Source organism: Geotrypetes seraphini, chromosome 2 (assembly GCF_902459505.1).
Source record: "Geotrypetes seraphini chromosome 2, aGeoSer1.1, whole genome shotgun sequence".
Classification (NCBI taxonomy): Eukaryota; Metazoa; Chordata; class Amphibia; order Gymnophiona; family Dermophiidae; genus Geotrypetes; species Geotrypetes seraphini.
Window position 1 is genome coordinate 171,320,292 of NC_047085.1, and position 22,440 is coordinate 171,342,731.

Consider the following 22,440-nt stretch of genomic DNA (forward strand, 5'->3'; position numbering starts at 1 on the left):
AAGGGTCCGCCGCACACAAACCTCCGCAGGCTCCAGCTGAACGCTTCAAACACTGCCACAGAGCTACACATCACGGAGGCAGGGATCACGAAGTTGTAAGTATGCATACGCGCTTATGATTTTATTATGATAGATAATTGTTTCCACTATTTTGCCCTGCAGTAAGGCAACTTCAGTGTCTGAGTTCCCATCTATCATGCCAGGGCAGACCAGGCCAGTAGCAAAAGTAATATTTTTCCCCAAGCTGGATCAAAATCTCTATTACTGCTTCCTGTTCTGTGAGCTGTTGGTGCCTTCTGATTCTCCATAGACACAACCGTGCTTGATGTTGATGGTGAATGCTGCTACTATTGATGTTCAAAACATAGAAACATGATCTAACCTAATCTAATCTAATCTAATCTTCCATTTGTGTGTTGCGCAAACCTGTGCAGGCTCTAGGCAGGTTCTAGGCAGATAAAGGCCAAATGGCCCATCCTGTCTGCCCATCCGCAGTAACCATTATCTCCTTCTCTCTCCGGATAGCGTAGCTGGTTTTAAGAAAGGTTTGGGCAAGTTCCAGCAGGAAAAGTCCATAGCCTGTTATTGACAAAGACAGGGGGGGAAGCCACTGTTTGCCCTGGATTGGTAGTATGAAATATTGCTACTCCTTGGGTTTTGGCCAGGTACTAGTGACCTGGATTGGCCATTGTCAGAACGGGCTACTGGGCTTGATGGACCATTGGTCTGACTTAGTAAGACTATTCTTATGTTTTGTTCTTATGTTATTACATTACATTAGTGATTTCTATTCCGCCATTACCTTGCGGTTCAAGGTGGATTACACAAGAGTTGTTGGGTTACAAGAAACATTACATAAGAATTATCATAAGAATTACATAAGAATTGTCGCGAAGTTAAGGAGATACATGTTGGGTAATTAGAAACATTTTAGATTAGATATAGGTGGAGTGTGTGGTAGGTGGAGTTTGAGAATGGATTGTTCGTGTTAGATAGGTTTTATGTATTTTTTGAAGAGAAGGGTTTTGGTTTCTTTTTTGAAGGTTTTGTAGTCTGTGGTCGAAGACAACAGATTGGTGATTTGTCTGTCTAGTTTAGCTGCTTTGGTGGCCATTAGGTTGTCATATAATTTTCCTTGTTTAACATTTTTGGTTGGTGGGTGTGTGAACAGTGAGTAGGTTCTCCTGTGCCTGGTTGAGGTGGATTGGGTTAGTCGGTTGTTCCAGTAGGTTGGGCTTTCTCCATTAATAGCTTTGAATAGTAGGCAGTAGAATTTGAAGTATACTCTTGCTTGTATTGGGAGCCAGTGTGAGTCGTGGTATGCTGCTGTGATGTGGTTATATTTTTTCAGTGAGTAGATGAGTCTTAGGGCTGTATTTTGTATTGTTTGTAATTGCTTTATCAAGGTCGCCGGACAGGGGAGGTATAGTATGTTGCAGTAGTCTATTAGTCCAAGGATAGGAGATTGTACCAAAAGTTGGAATTGTTTCCAGTCGAAGAATTTTCGGATTTGTCTTAGGTTTCTCATAGTCACGAATGATGCTTTTATTACTTTGTTGATTTGTGGTTGCATGGTACAGCCTCTGTCAATCAGTACTCCAAGAAGTTTTAGTGTGGGTTGAATGGGGTATGAGATCGAGTTTATTATTAGGTTTGTTAAGGTTGGAGATTTGCTGTTTTCTAGAAGGATGAATTTTGTTTTGTCAGAGTTAAGCTTTAGTTTGTGTTCTGTCATCCATGTTGCTACTGTTTTGAGTGTTCTGTATATTGTGCCTGTCATGGTGGATTCTGGTTGGTCGAAGGGGAGGAGAATGGTGATATCATCTGCATAGCTGTATGAGGTTATGCCATGTTTGTCTAGGTAGGAGCTGAGGGAGGCTATATATAAGTTGAATAGTGTGCGAGAAAAAGGTGATCCCTGGGGGAACTCCACAAGGATTGGACCATGGTTCATATTTTTCTTTAATTGTTTTAACCCTGGATTGTAGGAAGCCTTTAAACCATGAGAGTACCTTGCCTGAGATTCCTATGGAGTCTAGTGTTTGTAGGAGGATGTCATGGTCTACCAGGTCGAAGGCTGCAGAGAGGTCTAGTTGTATGAGCAGGATTTTCTTGCCTGTACAGAGATGTTGTCTAGCAGTGTCTATTAGTGTTCCTAGTAGGCTCTCAGTGCTGTAGTTGGTTCTGAAGCCAGACTGTGTGGGGTGGAGTAAGTTATGGTTTTCTAGGAATGAGGTTAATGTTATGGCTACGAGGCCTTCCATCAGCTTGACGTACAGTGGGATTGAGGCTATGGGTCTGTAGTTGGATGGTTGGTCCGTTGTTCCTTTGGGGTCTTTTAGTATCGGAGTTATGATGATTTCACTGAGGTCTTGTGGGAATTGTCCATCTAAGAATAGAGATTGTATCCATTGTAGGAGCAGGGAGCGGAATGTTGTACTTGAGGCTTTCAATAGGTATGGGGGGCAGTGGTTAAGGTCACAGGCCGCATGGCTGTATTTATTATATAGTTTGTTGAAGTCTAACCATTGTATGGGTGAGAAGTAGGACCAGATTCTATCTGCTGCAACGGATTCTTTTTCTATGGGGGGAAATGAGGTCTTTTCTATGCGAGTGGGAATTCCATTGAACGTGGCTCTGATGTTTGCGATCTTGCTTTTGAAGTATGTGGCTAAGAGGTTGGCTGAGGGAGGGGGGGAGTTGTTGTTGGCTAGGTAGGGTGTGGTATCTGTGAGATCTTTTAGTAGCTGGAATAGCTTTTTTGTTTCTTGGGGTCCTTCTATTTGCTTTGAGTAGTATGTCTTTCTTTTTTCTTTCAGTTTTTGTTTGTATTTTTGGTTCATTATTCTCCATGCTGTTTTTGTGGATTCTTGGCTGCTTTTTCTCCATTTTCTTTCTAGTTGTCTGCATTGTCTTTTGAGTTGAAGTAGTTCGTTGTCTAATCACTTGTCTGATTTTCTGTGGATTTTGGTTTTGGGTTTTATTGGGACTAGTTCGTCCAGGGTTGCAGTACTTAGATGGTTCCATTGTGAGATGAAGTCTTTGGGTGTGTAGTGTTGGATTATGGTGTCTGCTTTTGTCCAGAATATGGTAGGATCGATATGTTTGTGTGAGTTGTAGGTTATTTTCTGAGTAAATGGAATGCTTTTGTTATTGGTCCAATTGATTTCGAAGGAGTATATGTAGTGATCAGACCAGAGGGAACGGTTCCTTTTCCGTTTGACATTCGGATTTCTGGTTGTGTGGGTTGTCCTTTTTCATGTGTGGTTTGAGGATCTAGGATTTTATATATTAATGCCTTGAGGTATGATAGGTTTCTACATGTTTGAAGGATTGGTTTTCGAGGTGGAGGTCTCCTAGGATTAGGTTGTAGGTTGTCGTTAGTGAATTTTGAAATAAGAATTCTTCAAATATTGGTTTTGCTGTGTTCCAGTTACTTGGGGTTATGTAGCAGAGTATGCAAGTTAATGTTCCTTTGAGTGATGTGCTTGAAAGTTGTTTTGTCTTGTATTTTTAGGTTTATGGTGTTTCTGGCTATGATGGCAATTCCTCCTCCTCTTATTTTCTCTGCAGACCATTGTTAACTTGTGGCTCTTTGAGCAAACTTCAGTTATTCTGGGGTCTGAGTCAGAGGTAAGCCAGGTCTCTGTGAGGAAAGGCAGTCTAGGTTATCTTCTTCTATCCAATATTTTATGCATTCTGTTTTGGGGCCTATGGCTCTGATGTTCACATATGCACATTTGAGACTGGTGTAGTCTATTGGTGTGTTGTGAGTTGTTTTCGGGTATATGAGTGATCTTTGGTGGGGTTGTATTTTGGTCTTGTATGGGTTTGTGGGTTTTCTTCTTGTTGATTGTGGGGCGGGTTGGTATGTGTAAGTCTGATGGTTTGAGTTTCTGTCTATTGTGAGATGCCAAGTTGGTTGGGTAATTCCCTTGGTATTTGCAATAGTTGGTATTGGAAAGATGTTGTTTGCAGTTGCTTTCCAGTTGGTTAGGAGCAGGGTTATTAGTAAGATTGCTTGTGGGTATTTTGGTAGTGTGGTTCTCATGGTGGTGTTAAGTGTGGCGATCATTGTATTGGTGGGTAGAGGTGGAGTGCCCTCCTGCGCCTGAGTCCCATCTCGGTCCGTCGATGGAAGAGGGTTGCATGGTTTGGAGAAGGCTCAGCAACTAGCAGTGGGGGGAGGGGGGGCGGAGTGCTCTCCCACGCCTGAGTCCCATCTTGGTCCGTCGATGGAATGGAGTTGCAGGGTCAGGAGAGGCAGGAAGTTGTTTACGCCAAAACCATGCTAAAGCAAGCCTAGCCAGGGTTATCCCACGCCTTCTTGAATTCAGACACAGTCTCTGTCTCCACCACTTCTTCCAGGAGACTGTTCCACGTATCTACCACACTTTCTCCAGAGCCTTAACACTTCTTAACTTCATCCTTTGCCCTCTCATTCCAGAGCTTACTTTCAATTGAAAGAAACTTGATTCATGCACATTTATGCCACATAGGTATTTAAACATCTCTATCACATCTCCCCTCTCCCACCTTTCCTCCAAAATATATATATTGAGATCTTTAAGTCTGTCCCCATACACCTTATGATGAAGACCATGCAACATTTTAGTAGCCATCCTCTGGATTGGTGTTGATGGTGAATGCTGCTACTATTTGGGTTTTTGCCAAGTACTTGTGACTTGGATTGGCCTTATTTGGAAGTGGCGATATGTAGGGGAGTAGGGAAAGGAGGGATTTCCCGTTTGTATGGTGCATTGCTGCTTCGAGAGGCTCCAGCAGATGTGTATAGAGCTCAATGGGATCAAGATTTGGGGGAATATAGGGGATCATCTGCGTGGATGGTGTTATACAGGGGCTCTTTTCACTTCTCATTTCTTTGGCTCTTATTGAAAACGGGTATAAAATGTATTTTGTTGGTATATGACACCCCTGCATCTGTCCCGTATTTATCCTGATTTTGATACAGACTGTTGGCGAGCTTGTGGGGAAGAAGGCTCTTTAATGCATATTTGGTGGTCCTGCTCTAGAGTTAAGGATTATTGGAATATGGTGGGACAATTAATGGTGTGTATATAGTAACCCTGGCTAGGCTTGCTTTAGCACGGTTTTGGCGTAAACAACATCTGCCTACCTGGGATTACTTACTTAGTCAGTTAAATTATGTCCATTAATGTGTAGGTTGACAGCGATGCATTGCAACCAACTGGCTCCTTACCACAAGGTTTGGGACCTATATGTTTCCTGGAGAGAGACTTCACACCACTCTGGGGCTTGGGGATATGGGGTGGGGATTTGGGGGGACTTGGTTTGGGGTTGGGGTGGTAAGCGGGCAGAGGTGGGTATGTGTAGTTTGGTGGTCTTTGGTTTGGGGTTGTGGGGGATGGGCAATTTTGACTTTGGTGTACCTTTTCTAGGGGGGGATTTTGTGGTTTTGGGAATTTTGAGATGCTTTGCTAAGTTTTCGGATTGGAATATGTAGAGGGGGGTGGGGATTGTGGAGTTTACCTGGGGTGCTTTGTAATCCTATCTCATCATTGTTTATCTTCTGTATTGTTTTGGTTTGGCTTGTTTCCTATTGGCATTGAGATATGTTCTGTATGGGGTCTTCGTTGGCCTCTGACTATGATGCTATTTTAATATGTTTTTCAAAATTTAATAAAAAAATTTATTTAAAAAAAAAAAGGTGGACATTTTGTGCATTCCACAGTTATGTGGCTAAGGCAGCTGGGAAACCCTGTGTCAGCAAACTGGATCATATCATGGCAAGTTAGAAACGAGTAAAGCAGACTTGAAATCATGGCCTAGTGGATCAGGTTTGGAACCACCCCTGGGTTGCACATTGTTCTGTGCATTCCTTTGTTACACTATTTGCCATCTTGAAAACAGATACGATTATTCAAAGATAATTTGTGCGCATTGGTTTCTAGTAACAACTCACTAATGCATAACGCTTCCTTGAATTTGTGTTCCCTAAGTGTACTTATACATTTGAAAATTAGGTGCTATGTATTCACCTACTCTTAGTGCTTTTGTTTACTTTCTCATGGATAGTGCTTATCAATCTCTGTGGCCATGACCCCATGATCATGGTCACATAAAATTGTGTAAACCCACCCCTCACACCTCTAAAAATCAGAATAATGATGCATCTATAGAGTTTACTCAGGTACCTACCCCAATGAAAGATTAGGTTCTTACCTCTGCTAATCTTCTTTCTTGTAAATCCGCACTTTATTCTGGGACAGGTGGGATGTTGTGTTCCCTGGCTAGACAGGGCCTGTAGGAACTGCAATTGATACAAGATTTGACTCATCCCTGGAACATGCTCCCTGGACATCAGTTAATCTTCAAGCAGCCAGAAAGCTCTACAGGAAAAACAAGAAACCAGAGAGAGAGGGGAACGGGGAACTCCCCACCAAACAATCAATTCTGTTAATATTAACATTTGCAAAACAGCAATAAATAAAACTAGAAAACAGGTTATAAAACATTAAAACCTGAACAATAAAAACAGTGCTAAAGGGAGACACAGCCTGTACTGTCAGAAGGGGGCACTATCCCAGTAACCCCCCAATCTAACTCCACAGTAATACAGATGGCATTCTTAGGAATGCCGCTACATAGGCAGCAGAAATGGCCACACGGATCCCTCTGGAATTGGCAGCCTTAGAGACAGACCTACCCTTACTGCTGGACCTGCGAGGACAAACAGATGGTCCAAGAGGTGAAACTCGCTGGTTACCTCCAAATACCGCAAGAATAGTCAGCGAACGCTCAGCGACTGCAAAACCAAGTCCTGAGTCTTGGGACCCGAGAGGACGAACGCCAGAAGACAAACTTCCTGATTCACATGGAAGACAGAAGCCACCTTCAAAAGGAAAGAAGTCACCATCTGCAAGATAACCGTGGAATCTGTGATCCACAGGAAAGGATCCCGGCAAGAAAGCCTGAAGTTCTGAAATCCTTCAGGCAGATGTGACCGCAACCAGGAACACTTGACTTGATGGAAAGAACTTTCAAGGAAGCTTGCTCTAGAGGTTCATAGGGCGGACGAGCCAGAGAGTGGAGAACCAGATTCAGATTCTAGGTCAGACAAGGGAGGCACAACGGAGGCCTCAACTGAACCACTCCTCTCAAGAAACAGACAATGCCCAGAAGAGTTGCTAAGGAACCTCTGAGCATGACAGGCTCCAAACAAGGAAGGCCTGCGATCTGAACCCTGAGAGAAGCCACAGCAAGGCCCTTACTCAGGCGTAGCAATTACCATGGTTGAATAGCCCTGGGCTGTAAAGACCACATGCTCAAAAGCCATGCCGCAAGACCAAAGCGGTTCAGATCCTGCAGAGCAATTGGCCCCTGAGTAACAAGACGAGAGTGATAGGGCAGCCAAAATCCCTGACCCCGCTATAGCCGAACCAGATCGGCATACCATGGTATTCTCGGCCAATCGGGGGCCACCAAGATCACTGGACCTCTGTGCTCTGTGACGCGACGCAAAACACATCCTATCAAGGGCCATGGGGGAAAGACGTAGAGGAGACCTTCCCGTGGCCAGGACTGCACCAGTGACCAGACTTGTGCTGCTGGCCTCTCGCCGACAACTGTTCTGACAACTGAGAAAGTCTGCCTGGACGTTGTCTACTTCCACCACATGAGCCACAGACAGCGTTACCAGGTGCCTTTCCACCCAGAGAAAGAGCAACTGAGCCTCTACGCTCAGGGGAGGACTCCTTGTGCCCCATTGTTGGTTGACGTAGGCCACCACTGTGGAAATGTCCGAGAACACCCAGACAGCTCGCTGATGGAGACACTTCTAGAAATACAACAATGCTAGACGGATTGCTTGCGCTCTGAGGGCGATCACAACCCTGTATCGGAACAGACATAGAGTGCTCCCTAGCCAGAGAGACTGGCATCTGTTGCGAGAGTTACCCAGTCAGGAATCCGAAGCGGTAGGCCCCTGGACAAAGTCAGAGGACTCAACCACCATTGCATGCTGTTGTTTGCCACCGTCGTCCAGGGCAGAGGTACAGATAGCAGATCCCATTGCGGGTTCCAAAGGGACAACGCCTCCTGCAGGGGATGAAGTTGGGTCCCTGGCCCATGGCACCACATTGATCAATGCTACCATGAGCCCCAGAACCTGTAGATATTGCCAGACCATCTGAGCCAGATCGGCTAACATGACTCGGATGGTATGCTTGAATCTTCCTTTTCGAGCCACTGGGAGAAGCACTTTGTTCTGGGCCGAGTGTAAACGGACCCCCAGGAACTCCAAACCTGGGTAAGCTCCAATTGGCTCTTTCACAGATAGATCACCCAGCCCGGATGCTGCAGCAACTGAACCACCTGCTGCACAGCCAGTGTCTCCTCTGATAGGGAGGGAGCTCTGATCAGTCAATCCTCCAAAAAGGGATGGACCAGGACACCCTGAGAGCGGAAATGAGCCGCCACCACCACCACTACCTTGTTGAAAGTCCTGAGCGCCGTTACCAAGCTGAACGAGAGAGCTGCAAATTGAAAGAGTTGATCCAGAACATGGAACCGAAGGAACTTTCTGTGACCTGGAAAGATGGGGATATGAAGATACGTCTCCGTTAGAGCCAGGGAGGCCAGGAACTCCTCTGGCACTACTGAAGCCATGGCTGAATGTACGGTCTCCATTCGGAAGCAGGGCAGCTTCAGTGCCGAATCGACCGCTTTGAGACCCATAATCAGTCTCCAATCTTCAGAGCTTTCTTCAGAGCGATGAAGAATACTGAGTATATGCCCAAGCCCAAGTCGTCCTCTGGCTTGGGTTTGATAGCTGCAATATCCAGCAGTTTGCGTATTGTGACCTGCACCCTGAGCTCCCTTTTGGGACGCCCCGCAGGAGAATCTAGAAAGAAGTTCGACAGAGGTCATAAAAATTCCAATTTGAGCTCATCGCTTATGACCTTCAGAAAAGCTGAGAGCTGCCCTCCAGTGTTGGGGAGAGGGGCTAGAGGCTGGCATCAGAACGGATTCTTTAAGGGAGCAGCTGAACATCCATTTGAGGACTGCAGATGACCAAGGCCACCGAAATGCTGCCTGGAGGAAGGCAGGTACCTCTGACCTGAGACTGGAGGACCAGAGTATTAATGTGAGCACTGGAAGGGACAAAATGTAGGACACCCCGAACTCCTAGGATGGCGAGACCTGCTCCCCAGCAAAGCCTTAGGTTTATGGTCCTGAACATTTGCCTTAAGGTTATCCAGACTTTGGCCAAACAGTAGCTGTCCCTTAGAGGGCAACTTACTCAGAGTGGCCTTAGAGGAGCAATTCCTGACCACTGCCGAATCCACAGTATTCTCCAGGAGGTCACTGAATAAGCGCCCAGCTTGACAAAAACCTTCAGCAAGTCATATAAAGCATCCACCAGATAATCTACTCCAGAGATGAAAAATCCAGATCACAGAAAACCATGCTATCAGGATCATGACAGAGTTTGAAATGGAACGCCCGGGCGACAAAGGATGTGGACACGGTTGCCTTGACACCGGCCACCGCAGAATCAAAAAGACGTTTCAGAATAAAATCCACACGCTTATCCTGAACATCTTTCAGAACCATCCCTCCATCAGAGAGGAGAGAGGTACGCTTGGTGACCCAAACCACAGCCGAATCCACCTTCGGTGATGCAAAGCGCTTGGTAAACTCTGCCACTATGGGGTAAAGCTTCGCCATGGCCTGAGCGCATTTCAGTGGACCCTTTGGGTTATCCCAAATCTCTGAAAGAATACGGACCAGATCAGGTTTATCAGGAACGGAGGTAGAGAGCGGTCTTTGATCACTTATCAATGAATATTCCACCTAGACAGGCTGATCCGACTGCAATTTTAATTCCTGCAGGGATTCTGAAATAAGATCCTCAAAACAACCAAGTTTGAAGAACCTTCGCATAGAAGGATCATCCGCTAAATCCCAGGACCTGCACAAATCTTGATTGCGGAGCTCTGCTAGGTTAGGCACTTCATTGGATGCCCCCGAGGAAGCAGGGGGATGGAAAAAGACGCGGATGCAATGGCAGGCATGGCCCGCTTGCGCTCCAGGGTCCCCAACTGTGAGAATAGAGAGAAACTGGAGTACAGTGGAGGGGAAGATCCCACGGGTGGACCAGGTTTCGGAGGGTTGTACTACAGGCATGTACTTTTTAACCAAGTATGCCTGATAGAGCATATTCACAAATTCCAGGGGGAAAAAGGTCTCCCGTGGCAAGAGCCACCCTAAGCGTCTCAGGCTTACACTATTTGGAAGATTAATGAGAGTTTTCACCGGAACCATACTTGCGTTTCACTGAAACGCCACTAATGCTATTCTGAGGGACTCCCAGCTGCAATTAAATCAGAAGGTCCGAGAAGAACCTCTCCAGAGGTGAAAGGCACCGCATCCGTGCACACCTCATGGGCCGCGGTGCATGTGGAACATGGCTGCAAATCCAACAGCCATCTGCTGCAAACGAAGCATGAATCCATGCCATCATGTCCAGAGAAGGCCATCTGAAAAGTTCGGAGTGAAAACGAAGCTCCTAAGTGCAAAAAATTTTCTTTTAAAATATTTGTTTAAAAATCCAAGATGGCCACTGTGGGTGCCAATTTTGCCCTAAAACAGCCAGGGAAAAGAACAGGAACTCATTGAAAACAGCGATTTTGTAATTTTAGAGGTGGTAGGGGGGTAGTGCATGCATGGAAACCACTCCAAAACCCCTTTTTAGGACCCCCAAAATCGCCAGACCAGGCAAACTGTTCTACGGTGCTGTATGAGAGAAATGGCAAGCAATGCTGATACAGCATGTAGGTAGACCTCAAGCCTCTGGAAGCTGGAAAACTGGATTTTAGTTCTTCTGACTACCACACTGGCCCAACCACCTCGGGCAGTGACCTCCACCACTTGTGGATTGCTCAGGGAAGGTACGCAGTCCGGTCCCAATCCCAGGTATGCCTCCACGTAACCGCACAGCCTGCGCTCCACCTACTAGTGGACGAACCTGGGGTGAGCAAGCTCCCGATCCCAGAGCCCCGATTTGACGTGCAGGCTGTCCAGGGGGCTTACTGCAGGAGCAGGAAACCCCCCAGAGGCAGACTTCTCCAAAGTCTGCAATCTCCCGCTGCAAAGATGTCCCTGCAGGGAACTTCCACAGCATGAGGGCAAAACCCACGAGAAATCAAATTAATACACTGAAAATTTTAGAAATGAAACATGAGCAGAAGAGATAAGCTCCTACAGTCTGGCTTGTAGGAATATAAAATTGATGCCCAGGGAGCATGCTCCAGGGGATAATAGCAGAGGGAGGAGTCAAATCTTCTATTAATAGAAGTTCCTACAGCCCATGGCTAGCCAGGGAACACAACATTCCACCTGTCCCAGAATACAGTGGGATTTTACAAGAAACATGGATTCTGTGACCCTACTGTGACCCCCAGTTTGAGAAGCTTTACCCATGAGTTTCTACTCTACAAAGAAAAGATATTCTGTACTAACCTCTCAGAATATCACTAATGAAAATTTTGAACTGAATTGTCCCCAGGGCTGATTCTCCACTGAAAACTGTGGTCAAGTTACTGGAAAGTCTGTTGCACAATTTGTATCTCTTTGCTGATGTACCACAATTATTTAAAAGGGTTGAAGAATTAATTTTAGCAACCCTAATAGAATTGCTTTATTCTAAATACAATACAAAATGTAGACTGGCCTTTGACAATAACTTTCCAAAATTAGCCAACAATGTATGAATAAATCAACTTTTGTCTTACTCCTAGATCTGTGCTATCTAGTCCAAAAAACAAAATGAAAAGGACTATATATAGTACTGCTATTTTAAAATGAAGTCTGAAAACAATGTTCACAATCAATTATTCAAAAATATTGTCCAGCTTCAAGAATGAAAGAAATTAAGCAAATTACCTGAAAAACAAAGTAATTAATCACTGGAGTAGTTTGTTCCAAACCATTCATTTACTTTTTCCAAGCTTAGATAAAGGACCAGATTGATTATATAATATTCTTCTGTTTCCTCCATCCACAGCAACTCTGTGTGAATCTTTCCCATTGAGTCACAATAGTCGATAACGAACTTTTGCCCCACATAATCAAACAAGCCATCAGTTCTGGTGGAAGTTTGCATGCCGACTGGGGTACTGACACACCAGAAACGTTTCCATGCTTCTTCCAAAAGAGTTACATCCATTATGCAACAGTTCTACAAACAAAACATCCATCCACAGGGTCATGCCATAAAACAGAAACTTGTGTTGTTTAAGAAGATATAATATTTATATGTTGTGTATAAAATCATGCAAACACGTAGTATATTCAACATCATTTTCCAATCTAAATACAGTGCTAAGACTATAAAGTAACATATGCATATTTAAAGTTTTTATTTATTTTTGTATTTTAAAGTCCAGGAGAGCTGAAACAGTTGGACAGCAACAGAATCAAGCCAAAAATAATTAAAATCAATCAGAGGTACAAAGTGCTGTCCTTAATTTAGGAATAAATGTTGCTATAATGTGTATTTATGCCTGGGTAGGCAGTGTAAGGCCATTCTACCTTTGTTGGGGACAAATGGAATGATATGTGACTATCACTGTATCCTACGCAAATAAAATGTAAAAAGTACTCTGACTAGTTTTAACATTTTTGAAAAAGCAAAGATACTTACCTGTAGCAGGTATTCTCTGAGGATAGCAGGTGACATCATCCATAAAACCCAATACAGACATTAACAAGTGCATTGTCACTTTAAATTTTTTGTCAGTGACCATACCGTGTAACATTGGCTTGTAAGATCAGATCAGAAATGATCAGAAAAGAAACTAACCACAATTTATTCTGGACATAGCTGATAACTCCTCCCTGTCAACTACTCCCTGACAACTGAGTTTTTCTTGCTTCCTTCTCCTCCCTCTCAATCAAGCCCCCCTTCTAGTACCCCCTTTTAACCCCTCTCTGTAAGTCGCCTAGAGTCTACATAGGTATGAGCAACACACAAATGGAAGATTAGATAAGATCATGAGTTCAGTTACAAAGTTAAGAAGCCAACTAGGAGAGGAGGGCAGGTAAGTATCTTTGCTCTCTCGAGGACAAACAGGCATAATATTCTCAGATATGAGACTTCCAAGCTGCCAGGATCAAGACTCTGGATGAGGATAATGAATATATAAATATGATCCTGGCAAAACCCAAAAGGGTTAGAGGTAGGACTAGCATTGGGGGAGGGGGGCAGCAAACAAGGCAGCTGCACTGGGCCTCCACTGTCCAGAAACTTCTTCCCCTTCTCCCCACTATGGCATGTCGTCTCCCTTCCTTTCCTTCACAACTCACTGCTCTGGCTGACATTGGACCTTATTTTCTGCTGGTCCCACCTACTTTCTGCTTCTGGGAAAGCAGGACCCAGCAGAGAGGAAGGCCCAATGCCAGCCAGAGCTTTGTAAAGGCTGCCACTGCTGACAATGAAAGGCAATTTTTTTTTTTTGGGGGGGGGGAAGAGGGCGAGAGAAGACCCCAAATTCCAATGCTGTGCAGAGCAGAGAGAAATATGTTGGATCCATGGGGAGGAAGAAGCGTGAAATGTGGTGTACCCGGTAGGGTGGGGGGGGAGAAGGATATTGCTGGACCCTGGGGTGGGAGGGGAGCTGGAGAGAGAGAGATGTACTGGACCCTGGGGTGGGGAGGAAGCTGGAGAGAGTGGAGATATGCTGGGCCTGCCGGGTAGGAGAACATGAGAAGGGAGAGGAAGATGTGCTGGACCCTCCAGGAAGGGAAATACCAGAAGGGAAAGTCTTTTGATAAGCTGTACTACGATATGCAGAGTATATTTATGCCAATAGCTTCCCCCATGTCGCCTTGATAAAGAACTCGAAACGCGTTGGCATTCAGGGGACTGGTAACAAGGCTGAAAGCTAAGTATTTACTAAACAGCTCCAGCAGTTACAATATGTTGTAGAAAAATGAGAAAAAGATAATAACATAAAAAGATAATAACATAAAAAGTAAAATAAAGAAATCATTGAAAAAACATTAATACGGAGGAGGAGGAGGAATCGTGGGTATATGAGGAATGGTTTTCCCTTCAAGCTGTATCAGCTTGTAGGGCGGTCTGATACCCTTGCGAACCTCTAATATAAACTCATGATCTTGGGTTTATTACTCTGTGAACTCTGTGACATTCTGTTGTAAGATCTTAACGAGCAAATAGGAGGAATTTGTGTAGATGGCAGAATAGAAACAGGCAGTGAAAATTTTCTTATATTCCAAACATAACATAACATAAATTATGTCTGAATTGTCATGACATCAGAAGTACATATGGAGTAGTTGCAGGTGATGCTTGGGACAGTTCTGATTGTGTTAGTTCGGTTTTATGTGTTTTTTGAATAGAAGGGTTTTTATTTCTTTTTGAAGGTTTTGCAGTCTGTAGTCGATGTCAATTGGTTGTAGAGTTGGGGGTCGAGTGTTGCAGCTCGAATGGCTAGGAGGTTGTCGAACAGTTTTTTCTTTTGACGTTTTTGGTTGGAGGGTGTGTGAATGGTGCGTGAGTTCTCCTATGTCTGTTTGAAGTGGATTGAATTATTTAGCTGAAGAAATTAGTTACCCCCTCATCCCACACACATTAATTCTCTTCCATTTTTGTTCCCATTATAAAAAACACTAATAAGTTCCCAGAAAAAAAATACATTAAAATAAGAAGTGAAAACAAAGGCCCCTACAGATGAGAATATAACATAAGAATAGCCTAACTGGGTCAGACCAATGGTCCATCATGCCCAGTAGCCCATTCTCATGGTAGCCAATCCAGGACACTAATACCTGGTCAAAACCCAAAGAGTAGCAACATTCCATCTACCGATCCAGGGCAAGCAGACACTTCCCCCATGTCTTAATAACAGATTATGGACTTTTCCTCCAGGAATTTGTACAAATCTTTCTTAAAACCAGCTACACTATCTGCTTTTACCATAACTTCTGGCCACTTCATTTTTAAGTTTAGATCTTTCCTTTCAAACAGAGACCTTGCTAGATGTCAAATACAGCACAAGGTAACTTCACATGGACTTAGCTGTGCAGGAAATGTGAATCTCCTCATACACCCACCATATAGTGCAAAAATGTGCAAAGGTCTGTTTTTTTCTTTCGATCACTACATAGCCTAATGCTACACAAGCAGCGCTGTTACAAACATATTCTGTAGGTCAATGCTAAGGATAACAAAGTTTCCTTCCTTGGACTAGAAGGAGATAAACCACTGGAAGAGATCCCAAAACAACACCCAAAGACCCACTCAGTGTGTGAACTAGTTGAGTGGAGTGGACTAACTGGGGGGTGGAAATGGGCCCGGAGTTTGCTCAGCAGAATTTCCCAGACCACCTCTTCCTCTCAACACATTGACACGCTGCCACCACCACCACTAGGAAAACCTCACTGGGTAGGCCAGCTATGCTATAAACTTTATAAAACACATTATTATATTTTCTTATAAAGCACATATTTTAACTGAACTCTCTGACATCCTCAGCCTTTCCATTCACAAAAATAGAAGGAAGAAAAGTTCCCATTTCCTGCTGTCTCATGTCCCCGGCCTATACAATATTTTTTTTCTGCAGACCCTTCAAAAGTCTGACTAAATCCTCGTTTCACTTGCATTATAAAGTACTGAGGATGCCATCTCTCCCCAATCCCAGGTCCTAAAGTCTAAGACAGTAGCGCAAACTAATGCTGCCAGATTCAGGAAAAAAATTTTTGATTCGATTCAGCCTATTGAATTGGTTTTTCAATTCGATTTTCCTGCCCAGTTGGGTGATTTTTTTCAAAACTCCTGGTGGGTTTTATAGCTTTTTCACCCCCTTTGGCTTCTCCTAACCACACTGGCGCTGTGGTGTAAATAAAATAAAGAAACAAAAAGGACTTTTCCTCTCTCTGTTAAATCCTAGCTCACGTTTGCAGTCCAACACCAGCTCTGGCAGGATACACATTTCAAATCTGACATATTATAATCACAAAACAGAAAATAAAATTAATTTTTCTACCTTTTGTTGTCTGGTTATATTTCAAATCTTGTTGGTCCAAGGCTCTGGTTTTCTTCTGATAACTTGCTTGCCAGGGTCTCCTTCTTTCTGCATGCTAACCATCCATCTGCCAACTCTGTCCTCCCTTTCCATTTCCCTTCCCTTCCCAGGAAGTCTGGTATCTTTCCTTTTTTTCATCTCCCTCCACAGATCCACCTTTTCTTAAATACCCTTTCATCCGGCATCTCTCCCTCCTTCCCCACCACCCCAGAGTCCACCATCTCTCCCTTTCTTTTCCTAATTACCCTCCTATCCAGTATCTCTATCCCTCCTCCACACCATCCCTTGTGTCCAATTTCTCTCCCTTTCTGTTCCTTCCCTCCCTAAATCCCATGGTCCATCATCTCTCTCCCTCTCCTCTATTTTCAGACCCATTATTTCTTCCCCCCCCCCCAAAGTTTGGCATATGCACATCTCTTTGAACACCCCCTTCCCTCCGTGTACTTCTAAATCATGGTCCCCCCCAAAGGCCTGTCCCCCTTTAAAGGTCTGCCTGTCCCCCCTTGAAGGCCTGCACCCCCCTTGAAGGCCTGTCCCATCCCCTTGTAGGCCTGTCCCCCCCTTGAAGGCCTGCACCCCCCGAAGGCCTGCACCCCCCCGAAGGCCTGTCCCCCCCTTGAAGGCCTGTCCCACCCCCTTGAAGGCCTGTCCCACCCCCTTGTAGGCCTGTCCCCCCCTTGTAGGCCTGTCCCCCCCTTGTAGGCCTGTCCCCCCCTTGTAGGCCTGCCTGCCTGCCTTTCCCCCCCTTGAAGGCCTGTCTCCCCCTTGAAGGCCTGCACCCCCCCTTGAAGGCCTGCACCCCCTTGAAGGTCTGCACCCCCCAAAGGCCTGCACCCCCCCTGAAGGCCTGTCCCCCCCCTTGAAGGCCTGCACCCCCTTGAAGGTCTGCACCCCCCTAAAGGCCTACACCCCCCCCGAAGGCCTGCCTGCCCCCCTTGAAGGCCTGCACCCCCCCCCGAAGGCCTGTCCCCTTTTGAAGGCCTGCCTGCCTGCCTGTCACCCCTCCCCCTTGAAAGCCTGCCTGCCTGCCCGCCCGCCCGCCCCACCCTGAAGGCCTGATGCCCCGACCCACCCCGAAGGACCGCTCGCCCCCCTGGCCTCCCCGCACCACCTATGAAGCAGCCGCAGCAGGATCGCGAAGTCAGCGTCAGCGATCCCTGCGCTGCTTCCTGCGCCACGGTCCCGCCCCTCCTCTGACGTCAGAGAAGGGGCGGGATCGCGGCGCAGGAAGCAGCGCCTAAACAGCGCAGGGATCGCTGACGCTGACTTCGCGATCCTGCTGCGGGCTGCTTCACAGGTGGTGCAGGAAGGTCAGTGGGGCGAGCGGTCCTTCGGGGGTGGGAGGGGACTGAACGGCAAGGCCGGGAGCACCGCCTTAGGGCTGGCACCCGGGGCGCACCGCCCCCCCTTGGTACGCCACTGGCTGACTGTCCAGCTCTCTTCAACGTAAACCATCTAGAAGTCTCACGACTATGACGGTATAGAAGAATAAAGTTATTATTATTATTATCTGCGCTCTCTTTGCTATCTGTGTACACTTCTTCCGAAAAATTATTTCTTAGTAAATGTTTCATTTCATTTAGAAATGTATCTTAAGTTGCTGGCTTTCCTCTGAGCAACCCTCTTTTTGGTATTGGAGAAATAGATTATATGAGCTCATGGCCAAGGAAGCTCGTTTGGCGTATTCTTCTCGCCGCCGGAGCAGAGATTTTATAAACACCTGGACTCCATATTTGAACATTTTGTCTCCTGCGAGTCATAGCCGTATATTGAATCGACTCCAATTGTATACTGCCATACCTGTTTGACAAATGAACTCCGTCTGTGCACTGGTTTACTTTCTGTTTGGGGGGGAGGGGGGAGGAGGGTCAAAGGAGGGGGGGAGGTTTCCTGCTTGGAAGGGGAGTTTTGTTGTTAGGTAGTAGCCATGGAGGATATAAGAGTTAAGTCCTCCATGGTGGATAGATGTTATTGTAAACATGGTTTCCGTTTTGCTTTTTCTGACATTGTATCGGTTCAATAAAAAGATTTAAACAAAAAATAGCAATTTGGGGGTCTAGGGAGGTGAGAGACCTGAACCTTACCCTCAGAAACTGTGAAAAAGTACTTTTAAATCATTTTACAAGCCACCCCCGAAGTTCTCATAGAAAATAATGGAGGTACTCACAGTCTCTGCAGTGCTTTGCCCGTCAGCGATTTTAACAGCAGCTGAATGGAGAGAAAGGACTTTCTGCCTCAGAAACTTCTCCAAATGACCAGAGTGGAAGATCTTTGGACTTCTAGCTGGCCCAGTGGTTCCCAAACCTGTCCTGGGGGACCCCCAGCCAGTCAGGTTTTCAAGATATCCCTAATGAATATGCGTGAAAGAGATTTGCATACCTGTCACTTCCATTATATACAAATCTCTCTCATGCATATTCATTAGGGATATCTTGAAAACCTGACTGGCTGGGGGTCCCCCAGGACAGGTTTGGGAACCACTGAGCTGGCCGGACATCAACTATGACCTCTGCCCCCACATATCCTCATCCACGCAGTTGGAGACAGTAAAGGCAGCCTGCACCTTGAAACCCAGGTGGGTTTTGCTCCAGACTCATACAGCCTGAGCTTGAAACATATGACAAGGTCACCGGCCAGCAGACTCCCAGGGGAAGAGACCTCAAATCTATAAATGGTGGCACACAGCAGGATGGCTCCACAGATCCACCAGTGTTTCTCTGTGAAGCTGCAGTCCCACACCGTGGGACTGCTTCGTTTCCTCTGACAGGGGACCACTGGGAAGGGATCTCAAGGTACTGAAGCCACCAAGAAACAAACTTTAAGCAAAAAAATAAGAAATAGAGGCAAAGCAACTGCAAAAGACTTCTACATGGACTGCTTGCAGAAAGTGAAACTGGATTTGTTTATCAGCTCTCAGGCTAAGGGGATGGAGCAAGTGGTCAGAAAAGTTGTGGATTTCTGCAATACCCAGACTACGAGTTGGGATTGAACACCTAGCGTATGGAATCTGGAAGGGATGTAACAGAAATAGGTGGTCTGCAGCCCTTTATAAAAACAAATATTACCCCCCCCCCCCCCATTACAACAGAGACATATTCAATTTTCTAAAGAAGTTTAGTCTGGGGAAAAAGCAAGAGGAGAGTTTTAAGAAATGTTTTAAATAAGTTTTATTTTAAGAAGAAAACATACTGCTGGAAACTGATATACCTGCACATTGCCTTCAAATGCATCTGTCTTCCAGAGGAGGCCAATTTTTCCTGCAAGTGGTTTATGTTGTGAAGGGTTTTTTATACTTATAACATTAAGTCTTATTAAACCATTCTGGATGTAATCTAAAAGAAGAACAAAACAAACATGAAAATGATTTACTTCCAAAACATGAAAAAGATTCACCTTGACTATTGAGGTCTTTTTGTTGTTATGTTTTTGTCTATGTGGTTTCTGTTTTAATTTGGACCTTATAAACACTTAACATATTCTTCTTTGTCTCATAAAACTATATGAAATGGAGTAGCTTGAAGGTCAGATATCTGTACTAGTAAATATAACTGCAAGCTGAGAATGAGAAAGTCAGGATTCAAATTCTGATGATGCTTCTTGTAACCTACTCTCTTTCGATAGTGTGTGCGAGGTTTGAATGTGAGTCTTCAGAATTACAGCCATAGATAAAAAGAAAACCATAAATTATTTAACAATGCAAATGTTTAAGATTGTTCTTTCATAGTCACAATAAATGTTATGCTATATTATATCCAAATCAACAAAATAAGGAAAATCAATCTGTTCAATGGGCTGTTTTCAATAATGGAGAACAAACTATCAAGTGTATTTAATTACCAAACCTCAAACACCCAAGGTACTACTTTTTTATTTTTTCATATCCTTGCTGGGGTGATGTGTTCATCATTTGTTTTGGTAAATTGCCAAATGCACAAATCTTTTCAATCATAATTCACTCTTTGATTTCAGGTTCTCTAGACTATGAATATACAGTGCTTAAGTTGCTATGAAAGGAAGGCACTTATCTTTCATGCCCGACGGCTGCCCAACCGTTTCACACTTGGTTTCATCAGGGGCTATGCCTCCTTCCGTACAAGTGCCTTCCTTTCATAGCACCTTAAGCACTGTATATTCATAGTTTAGAGAGCCTGAAATCAAAGAGTTAATTATAATTAAAAAGATTTGTGCATTTGGCAATTTACCAATACCGATGATGAACACATCACCCCAGCAAGGGTATGAAAAAGTAAAAAAGTAGTACCTGGGTGTTTGAGGTTTGGAAATTAAATACACTTGATAGCAGTTTGATGCTATATTATATGCAATCTTATATGCCACCAAATCCTACAAATCATAGTTCTAGGCGGGTTACAAGCAGCATATCGCTACACAGAGCTATCCATAGAATCATACATGCTACATAAAAATTATAAATGCAATGTAAGATAATGAGGATAAAAATCTCTGGAAACCCAGATGAAATCTTTATGTGGGCTTGTTGCTGAAAGGGCTCAAGTCACAATTTATGTAGTCTTTTTGCAGAGTTGTACAACTGCTGGTCTGGCTCCAACCAGGCCTCAGGAACAGCTTCCTCACAATTCAAGTGTGACCCCCCCCCCCCCGAAAAACGCCTCCACTGTGAAAACACTGTTTTCAGGTGGTCATTGAGGCTTCAGTCTGTGACTAGCACAGACTGGAGAGGGAGGAGTTGGAGGGTCTTTTCCCCCTGTGGGAGGAGGGAGGCTATAAAAGAAAGTGTAATAGGAGTGAGAAGGCTTTTGGTTGTTCCTTCTCCCACACCAAGGGAGACTCTCAAAGTAGTTTGGGAGGGAACTGGAAACTATAATGTAAAAAGTGGAGACTGCACAGCATTTGGAAGTGACAAGGGAACATTTGAGGATGGAACCTAGCCTTATGCTATCTATAAATAGTTTGGAAACTGATTAATTTTGAATAAAGTTCCTATTTGGTTCACTCATACTTCAGACCAAGCTGTCTTTTCATCAGAAGGAGAGTGAAGAGCACAAGTAAAGTGAGTGAAGACCTCGTCCTATTCTCCGGTCTACCAGAGTTATCTGGCCCTGGTCTATGCCCAAGCTTGAGCGTGAATCAATAAGTGATTGTAACTACCCCCCATCACTGCTGCAAGTAAGACAAAAATATTTCTCGTTTTGTGAGTCCTGGTGTCAGGCAGGCGATCCCCCCTGACCAGACAAGCTGGCCAAAGTGGGCGGGGCGGGAAACCGGGGCTACATAAGTTAAAGTGTTGCCTACCGAGCAAGGTTCTGGTACTATATACATAAGTTGTGAAGGCATACCCTAGAGTGTAACTTCTTTCTTCCCGAGGCCACCTTACCTGATCTGAAGCTGTGGGTTTTTATTTGTGCTTAGCCATATTCTCCCTGCTCTCTACCTGCTAAGCCACCATTTCCCTGTTCTAGGCTCTGCCTTTTAAGGTGGCTCTTTAACTGTGAGGGAGTACCATTAAGGAGGAGCTGTAGTTCTATTCCACTGCTAAATGTAGAACTATACTTAACAAAAGGTGCTACTGTATTCTGACACACATTAAACACACTTTACAGTCACGTTCGAGGATAATGAGCATTTACAAATGAGAATAACGAAGGAGCGTGTTACATTATGGTGGGTTTATTTTTGAACCATATGAGTTGTGCATTAGTTCTTTTAAATAGTCTTTATGACATTGGGGCACAGGAAGTTAAATGTTAGGCAAAGTGAACCACCACTGTGTTTCTCGGGCTAAGTGTCTGCCATTCAAAAATAAATCTCAATTCTTCCAAAAGCAATCTGTGGGAAATGTCACCACCTCTGGGAGAAAAAATCTGTTTCAAAACTGTATACTGATTTGAAACAGATTTTTTCTCCCAGAGGTGGTGACATTTCCCACAGATTGCTTTTGGAAGAATTGAGATTTATTTTGAATGGCAGACACTTAAACTGATTGGTTTAAACGAAGACATTGAGTGGTTTAAACTATAAGTGGCCAGCATCACCCAGGGGTTGAACCTTGTGGGCTATACCGTATTCTCATTGGCTTTTTGTCCTTACACGTCAAGTGTGACGTGTTTGTCCTAGCGTTTTAAAATTAGCTTATTCAAGCTTTAGCATCTTTTTGCCCTTTCGGCTGTTCACCTCTGAGTTTCAAGAATTCTTTAGGCCGCGTAAGTAAGAGATTCAATTAAATAATAAATCATTGAACGTATTTAATACATTAGAGATTTTTTTTTAATGTTGTGTTACAGCGAGCACTAGTGTGCTTTACACAGGTTAAGTAGTTATTTTTATTAATTTTTTTTGATTAATGATTTTTTATGTTTGTGTTTATGCC

General features: G+C 44.5%; 1 protein-coding gene across 4 annotated transcripts in view; it reads right to left on the bottom strand.

Moving 5' to 3' along the window:
* FBXO15 (F-box protein 15) overlaps positions 1 to 22,440 on the bottom strand; it is a 179,367-nt gene that overhangs the window by 16,660 nt on the left and 140,267 nt on the right. For 3 of the 4 annotated variants that reach the window (XM_033934283.1, XM_033934284.1, XM_033934285.1), the window contains exons 10-11: positions 19,299 to 19,423; positions 11,929 to 12,223 (exon numbers count right to left, since the gene is read on the bottom strand). In XM_033934283.1, coding sequence (XP_033790174.1) covers positions 11,945 to 12,223; positions 19,299 to 19,423 — 404 coding nt within the window. In that variant the 3' untranslated portion in view covers positions 11,929 to 11,944. The remainder of the gene's footprint in view (positions 1 to 11,928; positions 12,224 to 19,298; positions 19,424 to 22,440) is intronic. The other variant, XM_033934286.1, reaches the window with a different exon arrangement.